This window comes from Rhinatrema bivittatum, chromosome 19 (assembly GCF_901001135.1).
Source record: "Rhinatrema bivittatum chromosome 19, aRhiBiv1.1, whole genome shotgun sequence".
Lineage (NCBI taxonomy): Eukaryota > Metazoa > Chordata > Amphibia > Gymnophiona > Rhinatrematidae > Rhinatrema > Rhinatrema bivittatum.
Window position 1 is genome coordinate 29,992,414 of NC_042633.1, and position 14,932 is coordinate 30,007,345.

The 14,932-nt window shown below is 44.4% G+C and overlaps 1 protein-coding gene across 1 annotated transcript in view; it reads right to left on the reverse strand.

Moving 5' to 3' along the window:
• GABBR1 (gamma-aminobutyric acid type B receptor subunit 1) overlaps positions 1-14,932 on the reverse strand; it is a 59,707-nt gene that overhangs the window by 14,144 nt on the left and 30,631 nt on the right. Inside the window, 3 exon segments of the mRNA XM_029584604.1 lie at positions 1,322-1,438; positions 3,103-3,235; positions 8,614-8,764. Of these exon segments, the coding sequence (XP_029440464.1) occupies positions 1,322-1,438; positions 3,103-3,235; positions 8,614-8,764 (401 nt within the window).

The following is a 14,932-nucleotide window of genomic DNA, read 5'->3' on the forward strand; positions in this document are numbered from 1 at the left end:
TGAGAAAGGGATGGAAACCCCAAGAAGCCAACATTTCATTGCCTTTAATGCAAGCTCCGTGTTTGAGAATCCATGACTATTTTACAAAATGCTACCCTGCACCCTTCAAAGGTTCGAGGCAGGGGACAGATTAACATACACAAACTCAAATAAAATGCATCACATCAATATTTACTGTTTTCATAATGTCACTCAAATACGACAGATAAGACCAAGGAGAAAAGCCCATTAAACGAACAGAACTTCAGCACTGGAAAGCTTCGGGGCATTAGAGAAAAACTATATGCATCTTCTTGGAAAGGAATGGCCTCAAGGCTTTTTTTTTTAAAAACCTGGAGGTCCATATTCAAAAGCATTTAGCTGGCTAACTCAGAAATTATCCAGCTAAATGGAGCTTTGGGCCCTTCTCTAGCCGGATAATAAGTTAGGAGGCTAGAATATAGCAGGACAAGTTAGGGCCATTCTGGGGGCGTGACTGAGAGGAGCTGAGTTAGCCGGCTAACTTTAAGATAGCCGTCTATATTCGATAGTGCAGCTGCACTATTGAACACGCATCCAAAGTCTGCCAGATAAGTTTATCTGGATACCTTTGCTCTCCGGACAGTGACTGAATGTGGACCTCTTGAAGATCAGTAATGCGCCACAAGTGCTTGGGAAGAGAATTTCAAAAAATAGGATCAGGCCTGATCACGAGTCTCTACTGAATGGGCCAGTCTTGGTGAGGTACTTCCAGCAGGCCACAATTTGCTGACCTCAGTGCCCTTGAAGGTGTATATAAATGGACAGCAATATTAATAGATGGAGAAGTGAGATCAAAAAGTCATTAATGGATCAGCACGGCAAGCTTGTAATTAGTGCATCACTGAATCGGGAGCCAATGCAGCAAGAGTAAACCAGGGGCGACGTTCTCGGATACTGCTACCTGTCACGACATGGGTGGCCGAATTCTGAACTAGAACTAGGCAAAGGGAAGAAGGCAATTGGAGCTCCTGCAATCATGCGCCTTTCCCTCAAGTTTAAGTGTGAGTTCAGCCTATGCACAAGGATGAGTCCACATTTTAACTCATGTTTGTGTGCATGTTTTCAAGTCAATGCATTTTTTTTTTTAACTTCCAGTGCATTAGCATACCATTAGCTCATTTCATCTGGAGTTAAAATTCCTTTTAATGTCTGCTTTAAGAAACTGTGGGCTGATTTTGAGTGCCCAGTTTTAATGTATGGCCTTTCCGTCAGTCGTTCTGTATGTACCTCCTTCGGCACGTCTGGCCATAGTTTTGGTGTCTGTATCTTATCTGTCTGTGTGCGCGTCTGTGGCTCTTACTTTTCTCCGTTCCTTCTTATCTTCTTTTTTGGTGAAGACCGTGTGCACCCACCAGATCTTGGTGAACATGCTGCCATAGGCCAGACTGAAGCCAAGTCCGAGCAGCCAGAGCCGAGCCTGGAAGGATGGAAAGAGCACAGTCAGATATGCACACACAGATCCAGATACGCCCCCAGCCACCCCCAGAGCAGGCAGCACAAGGAGAGGGCGGCCCTCAGTGCATTCAGAGCACAGTCAGACATGCACCCAGACGTACACATACCCTCACCCCCAGCCACTCCCAGCGCAAGGAGAGGGCGGCCCTCAGTGCATTCAGAGCACAGTCAGACATGCACCCAGATGTACACATACCCTCACCCCCAGAGCAGGCAGATCCAAGCTTATTAAGAGGACTCAGAGCACACACACGTGGGCAGCGCTTATCCCCTGGAGAGTGCCTCTAGCAGTGTGAGATGTTGAACGATGGGCTACTACAGAGGGAGGCACGCTGTAAAAACCTTCCCTTTTACTGTAGTTCATCATTTGACTAATCTATGCTTTTGAAAGGAAAAAAGAAAGAAAGTTCCCTTTCTTGAATTTAAATGTAGGATTACAAACCAAGGGAGGTTAAGCATTGCTAGCCTGCATAAAAATCAGGGCTTGCCTAGACTTTCCTGGGTTGGCTGTCTTTTTGGCCTACATTTTCTAAGCCGCTATAAGGCGATATTGCGCGGTAAATAGCGTTTAACATGTGATATCTTCAAAGTATTCCTCCCCCTATGGAAATAAGCTGCTTTGCATGCATTTACATGCATAAAATTGCCTAATGCAAGCAAAGCAGCTTATGCATAGGCAATTCAATGGAAATAAAAGAACACGGCTGACTTAGGAAAAAAGTCTGGCCCGTTATTTTATCGAGTCTCAGGAGATGTAGAGAACCCATCCCACCTCCTAATACCTCCGCAATGTAAGTTAAAGGGCCAAACATATCTACACCTCCTGAAAAGCCAGGAAACGGCCCTATGGGTCACTGGCGACCCCCACCCTCCCTCCCCCCCCCCCATTACCTGTAGAGGTGGTGGAAAACAAAGAAAGTGTTCAAATATAGGACACCCTGCCCTTCCCTAATGCTTTCCCTAAGAGTCACAAAAAAAACCCCTTCCAACACCCCCTCCCAAAACCGAGTCACCTCCTCCCCCCCTCCAGAGACAAACATATTCCTGGGGTCTCGTGTTCCCCCGGCCCCTCCCCCACTCCCCAACCAACTAAAAAAGCCCGGTGATTGGGGGGGGGGAGGTGCATCCGGCCCCCCGGCCCTGAGCCCTTCTGCACCTCTAAAACTCCTCATTGGTGGTCGGTGGGAACTCTCATGCAAGCTGCATTGGCCACTGTCCTCCAGCTGAGCTCGATGGATCCCGTATGGCATTTATGGTCTCTCACACACACTCCCAGCAGGCAGACTCGAGCCCAATAATGAGGGTCACGCTCGATGTATCCAGAACCCAGCCAGCTCTACGCTTAGGCACACGCACATACTCGTAACCCACATTCAGAGATGAGAAGGAGCAGCCCCCCAATATACGCAGTCCACAGCCACAATAGATGTAACACAAAAACCACATTTGCCTTCCCTTCTGCTTCCTCTCCTCCTCTTTCATATCCCCAACTCGGAGTCTGTCTTTCTCTCTTCAGGCCTCCGGTCTGTCTTTGTCCCTTTCCCTCCCTTATCTGCCCCTCTTCACTTCTCCTACCCCATAACTTTCCGGTAAATATTCCTTTGCGCCCCCATTCTTGCCTCCTACCTGACACACGAATGGGAAATACCACATACTGATGTGGTACCCGTCGAGGCCCAGCGGGAAAACCGCAGCCAGTGCCAAGATGCAGCCAACCGCTGTCATATTATTCAGATAAGGCTGAGAATTCTGAATGTACCTGGAAAAGGGCAAGGCGTTTATGTGTAAAAAAAAAAAAGACAACAATGCCAACATACTTGAGATACAATCGTAGCGAGGCTGACAACTCCATGCGTGTAAAAGAAAAAGTAAATGAAAAAAAAAAAAACCCCGCCCATCTTGATTTTAAACCTCAGAAACTATCAATGAGCCCAATATGGACAGCCCGTTCAGCGCTTGATAGCTGGATAAATGACTTATCTGGCTATCTCTTAGCCAGCAGGATAGTGGATGGATCTGGATAACTTATCTGGCTATGTAGCAATATTTAGCCTTAGCCAGATAAGTTATGTGGGTAAGTTAGACCTGCCAACGAGCAGGTTTAGCTTCGCCAGCCATAACGTATCCAGCTAAGTAGTAACTTGAACACAGATATTCAGCGGCATAGCTGTGCCACCGAATATCCCTTGTAACTTAGCCAGATCAGTCATATCCGGCTTAAGTTGCACCAACGGGCAGCTTTCACTTTTGGGCCCACTGTATCTCTGCACAGGACATCACATTTTAGACAATTCAAATGCATAATTTAGTTTTCTTCAGCAATTTCCTTTATTATATGTGTGTACGAGACATACAATATTCCACCAAAAGGTAAAGAGCAATCCTGCCAGCAACCCAAACAGGTTTGACAAGCAATAGGAGAGCAAAATGTTTCCAAGTTTCCTGCTGTGAACCAACAGAGTATCATGAAAAAGAAAAGATTTCAAAAATTATGGTAGGATAAGAAATTGGAGCTTGTACACCCAGAATTGTACTAATTTGCTATACCCTCCTACCAGAAAGGTTGGACATAGCTCTAATAGGAGAATCTGAGCAGTGAGGAGAGGAGAGGGAAATGCCAACAACATGGGCACCGTCAGCAGGTCCCCAGCCCAGCCCCAAATTCACCCCCCCCCCCCCCCCCCAATAACTGCTTACACTGGAGCCTGCCGCGGGTTTCAGCAGAGGTTTTTCAGTGCTAACCTTGGCCAGGTAAGAAAGAAGGGCTTCAGTGCCGAAAAAAACCCTGCAGCAAGCTTAGCATGAGTGCATGCAAACTGCAGGGTAATAATCGCCTAATTAGCTAAGACCCTGCAACGCAAGGAGGCGGAGACTGCAGAGCATGACTCCTTTTGCCACAGGAAATTTAACGCCTGCCAAACTTCCCGCAGCACTGACCCCCACTTGAGATGGATGTTCACTAGGATGGCGTTGCTCTCTGCATTGGTGGAGGGGTGGAAGGGTGGAAGGGAATTGGGGCCGGAGGGTGCTGGAAGCCAATAGAGACGGGTGGGAGGGAGAAAAAAGGGGGAAAAAAATGGATAAACTGCGCAGCTTGCTGGGCAGACTGGATGGGCCGTTGGTCTTCTTCTGCCGTCACTTCTATGTTTCTATTTATTCACGCCTTCACTGTCTGCCAATTGGTCCCTCCACTGTGACATGACCAATCCCCTTTACAGAAGGCTGTTTTTCAGAATTCTGATTGGTCCTTTCAATGAAATTTCATAGTGGAGGGACCAATCGGCTTTTAGTTGCAGGAACAGCCTGCCAGAGGAGACAGGGCCTTCGGGGGGGGGGGGGGGGGAGGGAGGCTTTCGGAGGATTCCGACGGGTACCAAAGGAGTCCAAAGAGTGGGTGAGGAATTTTCTTAGGCTGATTCAATTTCTTTAAGATGAAAGGGTTGGGAGGGGTCCCACTGGACCCAGGCACCCCAACTGGATCCTTGATGGTGAAAGGTTGGGAGTTTGGCTGGGGCCCTTGATAAGTTTGTTTTGGTTTGGGGGGTTTTAAGGTAGGGGCAGGAGCAGACTTGTTTTTATTTATTTTTTTGTGCAGGTTTTATACTGATGACAGGTAACATGGCCATGGAGTAAAAAAACACTGTTTAGCACTCATTTTAGCATGCACATAATAGAAAACCCGGGCTAAAATCTAACTCTGATTTTAGCATGGGTTTTGTTCCATCTGCCCCACAAAGAATGAGGAGGCTGTCTTTGTGGAAAATGTTTATTTATAATCAAAGCATAAAACACAGTACATTTTATGCATCCTAATTAATCCTCCAAGGTTCAGCTTGCACAGACATAATGGCATATACTGGGTCTTGTTGATCAGCCACTCCTAATCCATCACTTGCAGACAGCATGCCAGACAGACCTGGCTTATACCAGGAATGCATAACCTGCCAGACTGACCCACCTATGCTTACAAAAGCTAGATGTCATCAGAATAGCGCTCTAGAAATGTTAAGTTGTAGTAGTAATAGCACAGGGGTGGTATGTGATATGATCGTCTCTGATAACGTTGGCCATGGGGGCCATATAAATGTTGAATAAGGAGGGCAAGAGGATGGCTCCTTGCAGCCTACCACAAGAGAGCGGTATTACCACCGAGATTAATAGATTTGGTGCAGAAAACTTACCTTTCCCCTCCTGTCCCCAAGATGGACAACAGGGAATTGTGAACCAGTCGGGACTAGCTTCCCCCTCATGTTATGCACTGACTTTATTAAACTATGGCTTGACGTCAGAATTCAGAGCAGCTGCAGGGGGAAACACAGGGCTGGGTTCTGACTGCTTGGAGATAAGGAGAGAGACTGCCGGAAGTGAAGAAAGGGCTCGCCTCTTCATCCGGTCAGACCAGTCCAGAAATGTGGCTTATGCACGCCAGCCAGCACCGCCTTTTCACACTGATTCAGAAGGTCATATTACGTCTGCGACATAGTTAGGAGGTGTTGTTCCAGTTACTCTTGTTCCATTTCATCCTCCGGCAAGTGCCAAACGTCTAATTGTACATAGATTGCGCGCATTTATGGAGTTTAAGAAGTGGCCTGCCTGTGTGTATAAGTCTGAATGAGAGTTTAGCTCTTTGTACAGTTACACAGCATGATGTATAGTGGGGACAGAATAAGTAGGCCGAAAATGGGCCTGCACAAGTGGAAAGCAGTTGCATCTTATCTGGGTACTGCCAGATTTTTCAGATATGCAAAACTGCAGTGCCTCAGGGGTCCTACGATTTTCTCATCCTGAGGGAAGCTTTCTTTCTATTTTTACTCTGAAGGTGTTTTCTTATTTGTTTGACGATAGAACAGGGTGAGGAGAGGGGCGGGGTTTGTGTGCTGAGTACAGAATAGGTGCGTGTCTGTGTTAGGTACAGGACAGGTGCGGGCTACACAATGTGGGGAATTTTCAAAATGAATTCTATGTATAAATGTAACGACCACTGTAGTCATTTCAAAAGCCATTTACCTGCGTAAAGTGCACTTACATTTGGATATCCTATGGACAATTCAATGGCAGATGGTGCAGCAATTTTAGAAAGCCCACTTGCACGGGTAAAGTGCATTTGTGCACGTATCATTTTTAAGCATGTGTATTAAGTAAAGGATGGATGTGAGGTGCAGGGTGTGTGTGATGAGCCCAGGACGGGTGGGAGTGTGCATTTTGTAGAGGTGTCACATAAAGACTGTGTGCCTTAGGTACAGGTTGGGGTCCTTGTTGGACAGAGAATGACAAGTGCATAACATGTCTGCTGGCTGCACAGTGGATGAGAAATGATAATAAAGGGATCATATTCAAAGCCTAGCCAGATAGCTCACAAATTGTCTGGCTAAATGGCCACTTTTTGAATATTTGAGCACCTATCTGACTAGAGTTTCGCCAGACAAGACATTATCCTGCTAAAATCTAGCCAGATAAAAAAAAAAATGTGTGGTTAACTCAGCCGGCTAACTCAATTTTGAAATGTATGCGGCTAAGTTAGCCAGATAACCTTAGATGTGCTTCAGAGCAGGTGTAAGGTTATCCAGCCTTGTGTGGCCACATAACGTGCCACTTAAGCAGATCTATCCAAAACATTTTTGGGGAAGTGGCACTGTCCGTGAAGCAATAGTTGAGTTTGGGCCTGTGGCCTGATTTTTAAGAAATGGCTCTGTCAGGCTGAGCTTCCCCACCCTCCCAAACTCTTCTAAATGAGCGTGAAAATGATGTGGTGGGTTGGTAGGTCAGCCACCCTCCCCCTTCCTCAACCCCTCTCCGGTTCCTCCCAAAAAGCCCCAACGTGCTCTCTCTCTCTCTCCCAAACCCCGCCCCATCCCTTCCCCTTCCACCCATCCATTACCTCTAGAAACAAAGGCCCTCTGCCGGGATCGCGATCCCAGCTGCTTCTAACAATGCTGGAAACAAACTGAGAACATCTGCAATCAGCTCAAATCCAAGGCTCGAGGTGGTGAACAATAAAAACGCTCAGAAAATCACAGCAATAAGCCAAAGAGAAGCCGAGGGAAACAATGAATGCATGGCTCAACTTTACAATACAAACAAAGGCGGCCAGTAGAGAGCCACCTCATTTACCCTAGGAGAGTTAACACGAAGGATCTTGGTTCAAATGCTAATATCTCCACGAGCTCACGCCCACACTGACACCAATAAAAGCTTGCGAAAATAAGACAGTTCTCAAGATCTCGGGAAACAACTTGGTACAATGGGCTGGGAGCGTATCCCAGACGCTTGGGGCTGCGACAGAAAAAGCTCTTGCCCTGGTCTCTGTTAAACAGGCACGATGCATGGAAGGGACGTCCAGGAGGGCACTCTGGGAATAGGATTCTATATATGTAGGCCGGTATGAAAATCCGCTCCACTCTAGCCAGGAGTGCACTAGAGAAGTCAGTCCAGGCAGAAGGCCTTCATTTCAAGAGGTACTGGGTAGGGAGGAGGGGTAAGGGGGAGAGAGAAGGGCACTTTGGGGCTTTTCTGGAGGAATGCGGGTGGAATGGAGCTGCCAGATCACCACATCTTTTTTCACACTCATTCAAGAGCGTTTGGAAGGTGGGTGGTCTTGGTTCATCAGGGCCATTTGGGGGAAACGGGCTGCAGGACTTAACGCTTTTTTTTTTTTTTCACGTAACTGGAAATGCTTTGACTATATCCAGTTAAGTGGCAAGATATCCGGCCACACGTGGATGGATAACTTTCAATTTAACTGGCTAGATTAAAATACAACCGGTTAGATTTAAAAGGTAGCCAGATAACTTAGCTATTCCGTGGAACGTTTATCCTGCTGAATATGCAAACACAAGTTACTTGGCTATCTTTAGCTGTATAACTTGTCTGCTGGCTGTCTTACTGACTATGGCCCTCAGAGTGCTTGTCTTTTGGCGAGAGCATGAGTGTGAGGGGCAAGGGATGTGTACTGGATGCATGGCGGGTAAGGAAGCACTGCAGGGAGTTTAGAACATTTCTATTGCTATTGCAGAAAGAGAAGATGGAACTGGTCAGAGCCAGTGGTCTCCCTCTCCCTTCTCTGGGGGCTGTGCACCTCTTTTGCTTACAGGATGGGTGAGGAAGTGTTAAGAAAGGGAGAGCACTGGGTCCTCTTACCTCACATGGCTGTTATAGATGTTGAAGGACAGGCAGATGATCCCCAGCAGGATCCCCAGTCCAGAAAGCACAGACACGGAGATGAAGAGCTTCTGCGACAGGTAGCGGAAGGTGATGATCACTTTGGTGTGGTCAGCCGGAGGTGCCCCACCTGTAGGCAGGAAGACAAAATAAAGGAATGAAGAAATTGATGGAGGCAGCAACACATTTCTACAGGGAGACAGACTGAAGAGGAAAGTAGTATGCAGGATAGGAGAAAGCCCTCACGCCTCGCTACTAAGGGCAACCCTTGCAGTGAACAGAAAAAAAAATAAAAAAGAGTACAAGGAGAGATTACAGGCCACAAGCCATGGAAGCCAATGGCTGAAGCAATGCCCAGATTCCCATGTGCCTGCACTTGTTAGGTATGATTTGCCATGTAATTTATGCATATTGGGCCCAATATTGAAATGCTACTTAGCTGGATAAGTAGGCTTTGGTCAGCTATGTTCAGTGGATGCCACTTAGCCGGATAAGTCAATTACTCCGCTAAGTAGATAACTGGATAGTCAATGGATGGATCGGGGGGGGGGGGGGGGGGGCACTACTTATCCAGTTATCTTGACTGGATAAGTGCCTAAATTCAGCTTTATCCGGATAAGTTAACCAAATAAACGAGATCTGCTCAATAGCAGGTCTAAAGTTATCCAGACATAACCTAGCCGGATATCTCAAACTTATCCGGTTATATTCAGCAACATAGCCATAAGTAATATCTGGATAACTTTGAATATTGGGCCCATTAAACCTGGTTTTAAAAAAAGTAGATGGCTCTTACATAATAGATCTGAGCTTTATGCACATAAATATATATGCATAACACTATTACCCCTGTACTTGTACACAAATCTGCATTTGGAGGGGTAGAATTGGAACTCGTGCATATGATTTTGATTTAAAAATTATGGGCCTCATTTACTAAGCATTTTTCCCATAGACACAGAATGGGAGAAAAACCTTAGTAATTCAGGCCCTATGTGCATAAATTAACCTGCAAACGTTACTTTCCAAAGAGGAGGTGTAACTTTAAGCAAGTTAATCTATGAGTGTAACTGACATAATTACTACAGCAGCAGCATGTAATTCTAAATAGGGATGCTATAAAAGAATGAGGAAATTAGTTAGAAAAAAGATAAAATGAATAGTTGCAAAAGTTAAAAGTTTGCATGAGGCATGGACATTGTTTAAAAATACCAGTTTGGAAGCCCAGATAAAATGTATTCCATGCATTAACAAAAGTCAATGGAAGATAGATGTAAAACAAGGGTAAGACAGGCCAAGAGAGAATTTGAGAAGTTTGCCATGGAGGGAAAAAATAATAATAAAACCTTTTTTTTTAAGTACATTTGAAAGAAAAAGCCTGTAAGGGAGTCAGTTGGGCCATTAGATGACTGAGAGATAAAAGGGGCGCTCAGAGAGAACAAGGAAACAGCAGAAAAACTGCCTTTGTCCTTACTGAAAAGGATGTTGTGAACATACCAATACCTGAAACATTCTTTAATGGTGATGATTCTGAGCAACTCAAACAAATATGTGATAATGGAAGATGTAATTATATCAAATTGACAAACTAAAGAGCAATAAATCACCAGGACTGGATGGCATTCACCTCAGGGTCCTAAAAGAATTCAAACATGAATTTGCAAATGTGTTGCTAGTAATCTGTAATCTATCATTTAAAACAGTCACAATAGCTTAAGACTGGAGTGTAGCGATTGTAACAATTTTAAAAAAGGGCTCCAAAGGTGATCCAGGGAATGATAGAGCAGTGAGCCTGATGTTGGTGCTGGACAAAATGGTAGAAGCTAGTCTTAGAAATAAAATCACTGGCCATATTGATAGACCTGGCTTAATGGGCAAGAGTCAATATGGTTTTAGCAAAGGGAAGTCTTATCTTACTAATCTTTTAGAGATTTTTGAAGATGTAGATAAACATATAGATAAAAGTAAGCCAGTTGACATAGGTTATTTGGATTTTCAGAAGGTATTGTCTGCCATCTTCCCTGCAGCTCTCCTAGCTGCCACAAGACAGCAGAGGCCAGCCGGGAGAGAGCAGGACAAGGCAGAGGAGGAGATGTTACAGCACGATCGTGAGCTGGAGGAAGTGGAGGCTGATTGCTGAGCCTGGCCCACAGGAGCTTGCCCCCTTCTCTGCTAAGGTTGGCGGGCCCTGGAAAGGAGAGCCATTGGAGTAGCATGAGACAGAAGGAGGAGAGTTTGAATATATTTTTGTTATTTGGACTTTGATCATGTTTTTCCTGAGTTGCAGAAAAGATTTATCATTTGAACACCATTCCACGTGTCCAGCCTGCTTCTTTCAAGTCTACTGAAGTACCAGTCACAATATCAAGAAGGCAATACCCTTGTAAGAGCAATTAAGAGAACTAGAGAGACTATGCAAGGGTCCATACCCCCATGAGCCTAAGGCCCTGAAAGCTTTTCCTCCTCCTTTCCAGAAGAACCCCAGCACCCCAGTGGGCCTACTACAGAGTTTGGACTGTGCTAGATACCGAAAAAGGAGATCGGGAGAGGCAGTGGCCCTGGGAAGTGTTGTGCCCCTGCATTCTGGGAGATCCTTGAAAAGGGAGTTACACATAGAAAAAGTCAACCACAATAGACCAACAGAACAAAGGTTACATAGCAAGCATGTTATCTTATCCTTAAGCACAAAGGTGAACACAAAGAACAGAGTACATTAAGTGGAGGTGGCAACCCTATCCAATAGAGCACCGGCCCCATGACCAGATCATGGAACATGTCCATAGATCAATATAACAAAGCACAATAAAGTCCATCCAGTTAAAGGTGCAGCCAATACGATCCTGAGGTGTGGGGCAGGTAGCCAACTGCTGATGGCTACAGTATGCAGCAAAATGTATATGGGAAGGTAGTTATAAATGACGACAGCCAACAAAGAGGCAGATGCAGGAGCAAACTTTATACAGAGCACTTCCACTATCACAAGGTCAGTGGAGATTTGCTTATTGGGAAGGAAGACGTCTTGAGGCAGAAACATTCAACTGCACACATAGCTATACTCTACTTCTTCAGCAAGCCTGTCAGTTTCTTAGGCAGTAGAGCCACCGTCAGCTGACTGTCGTTTCTTGAAGATCTGATTCTCTTTTCCCCTTATTAAACAGGAAAACAGATTATTCTAGTCTCCCCTTAATTTCCCTCTCACTTTACCTTCTCTGACACATTCACACCGGTCCTATCTTCTAGTCACTGCATAATAATTTATATCACCTTTGTATTATTATTTATTGTCTGTTTTATTGTTACTTCCACAGCTTGTAAGCTCCCAAGGTCTTTTAGCTTTAAACCTCTGTATTGACCACAGATTGTAATCTTCTATATGTTCTATCGTTACACATGTAAACCTTTATATGTATTGTTGTTATACCTGTAAACCGCTGTGAAGGCCAGCACCAAACAACGGTATATAAAACTATCCAAATAAATAAATAGCCAGGTCCATCTGTGTCCTGATAGCAGCACATACCACCAGTCTTCCATATGTCATAGGTATCAGAGGCTCTGCAGCCAGGGAGGCCCAGCAGCTGTAGCACGTGGTGACATTCAAAGTAGGGGATTCAGTATATGCACATCATTACCTTCCCTTCACCCCTCCCATGCCATCATCACATTCCATTTCCTCCCTCCTTCCACCCTTCCCTGGCATAATCACCTACCTTCCCCTGTTCCTCTGTACTTCCTATCCCAAAGAGGGAGATTTTTCTGGTGGTGTGTTTGAGGTATAAATCTGCAAAGATTTGAGTATTGTATTGCTTTGCAAATGAAAAGCGCAAAACAAAACGATATTTAGCTTTTCTTGGTTCCATTTATATTGTAATTATTTAATCCCATGTGAAAAGTAGGTCCTTTCTTCCACTCCCCCAACACCATCCTAGGTCCTACCCCTCCCCTCCCAACTCCTTTGCTGACACCCCCTACCCCTGATGCTACAGCATGGGTGCCACTGGGCCTAGTTGCCTTGACCAGGATATTACATCTTAGGGTTCTTGTTGCTACTCTGCCTTGCTGCCATTCATGCCCCTGATGCTACACCTAGGGGGTTTTGATGTTTCTGTGTTTGATGCTTGGATCCCAGCCTTGTTCTTCCCCCCTACTTCTTTCACTATTGAATATATCTCCAAAGTTATCTGAATAAGTTTATCTGGCTAATTTTGCCAGCCAGACTATGTCTGAATATGGATCGTGTACTGTTCAACTGTAGAACACTATATAGGCATAGCCAGACAGTATACATTCTAAATCTGCTTGTTTAGCAGTGTCACTCTTTTTCCTGTGTTGCTCTGTACCTACTGTTTTTGATTTTAATCACCAGCACCGCTGCTGTTCTAAGACACTCTTGCTACTTTTAGTTGTTCTTTTGGTGCCTTGGGTTTTTGATGCCACTCTTTCTTCCTGCCTCAGCCCTCATTGTATATCTTGAGGCCTTACTGCCACATTTCTTGCTGCATTGCTCTGAACCTACAAATTCTGATTTCAATAGTCAGCACCTCTGCTGCTGCTCCAAGCCACTCTTGCTAACTTTAGATAGATCCTTTTCTGTTTTGGTGGTCTAAAATGTTCTTTCCAAATTCCCTTCCCTTACAGTACTTGCTGATTCTTGGTCTTGCTCTGGCAATCTGATGCGTTATACAGACTTTAACCAGTTATCTTTAGTGGTTTCATTCCCTCTTGAACATTTTCTTCAATTTCCCTTCCTTTATGGTTCTTACTATTTGTCTCATCTGGTGTTTACTTTAGCCTTCAATGAATTATATCACAGAAAAAGGCAGGGGCAGAAGTGCTGCACGCAAAACTAGAACTGTGTTCCTCCATTATTACTGCTTCTCAGGTAATTGAGGCAGTATTTGCAAAAACTGATTCAGAAGAATCATGTCCTGGATTCCCTGAATCACAGGCTATTGAACACCTAGTAGCTGAAAAAAACTGGAGCCTCTAGTCAGTATCATCTTAGCCTCCAGTGAGGAGGTTGAGGTGGCAAATGATACTGAGAGGGCTGGGCTTATGCACAGCAAAGGGGAAGACCAACAGGGTTAGAATTGACACAGAGAAAAATAAAGTGACTTACCCTGCAATCACACACAGATAGCCAGTGACAGAGCTGGAGATTAGAACTGAGGCACCATGAGATAATGGGATTGCCCCCAATGTTACAAAGAGAGAAAGCAGAGTCAAGTCGGTTAGGAATTTGCAAACAAACTCAAATAAGGTGAACCTGCACCTGGTTTTAGTTCAGTGGACTATTCAAATATTTCCCTTGGGAAAATCTTCCCAAAATTTCCAAATATTTTCCCTTGGGAAAACCCAGCAGATTTTTTCCCCATGGATCTGGGGAAAATTGAAAGGGGATCAGCCCAGCCAACAACATCCATGACAGCAGATCTCCTTGGATCCACTTTAGACTGTGCTATAGCTTTTAATTTGGAAGAAGTTTATCAGGATGACTTTTTTTTTTTTTTTTTTTTTTTTTAAGCGTGATTCACTCATCTCTATTTTTCATGAATTGAGAAACAAAATAAAACAAAATATGGGTGTGAGGTATTCATATTCATATATAATGTTCCACCAAAATTAGAGGAATTCTAAGGTATCAATTCACATCATGGCTCAGCATTCTGCCAGACAGTTTGCGATCTTACACTTTTCTTCAGTGTTACACCAAACTCTTTGAGGACATCCTCTACCAATCCACATTCTTCTTCTATGTCTCACCATACTTTTTGAGGCAATTCTCAGTACCAACCCAAATTCTTTGAGAGGTCTTCAGTATCAGTCCACGTTCTTCTTCAATGTTCAACCAGGCTCTGAGATCTTGAGTATCAATCCATATTTTTCTTTCAGATCTTCAATATGAGTTATCTTCAGATCCTCTCTCGGTGTTATTAGATATCTGGGTTCGGATGTGTTCCCTATAAGGAACTCTGTGTGTATATGTGTGTGTGTGTGTGTATATATATGTTCATGCATATATCCTGGTATATATGTATGCTGATCTCGTGTGTTTATATGTATTGATGCATGAATGTGGCTATCTTTATGTGTTTTTGTATGTGTGCTGATCTCGTGTGTTTATATGTATTGATGCATGAATGTGGCTATATGTATGTGTTTTTGTATGTGTGCTGATCTCTTGTGTGTTTATATGTATTGATGCATGAATGTGGCTATATGTATGTGTTTTTGTATGTGTGCTATTCTCTTGTGTGTTTATATGTATTGATGCATGAATGTGGCTATATGTATGTGT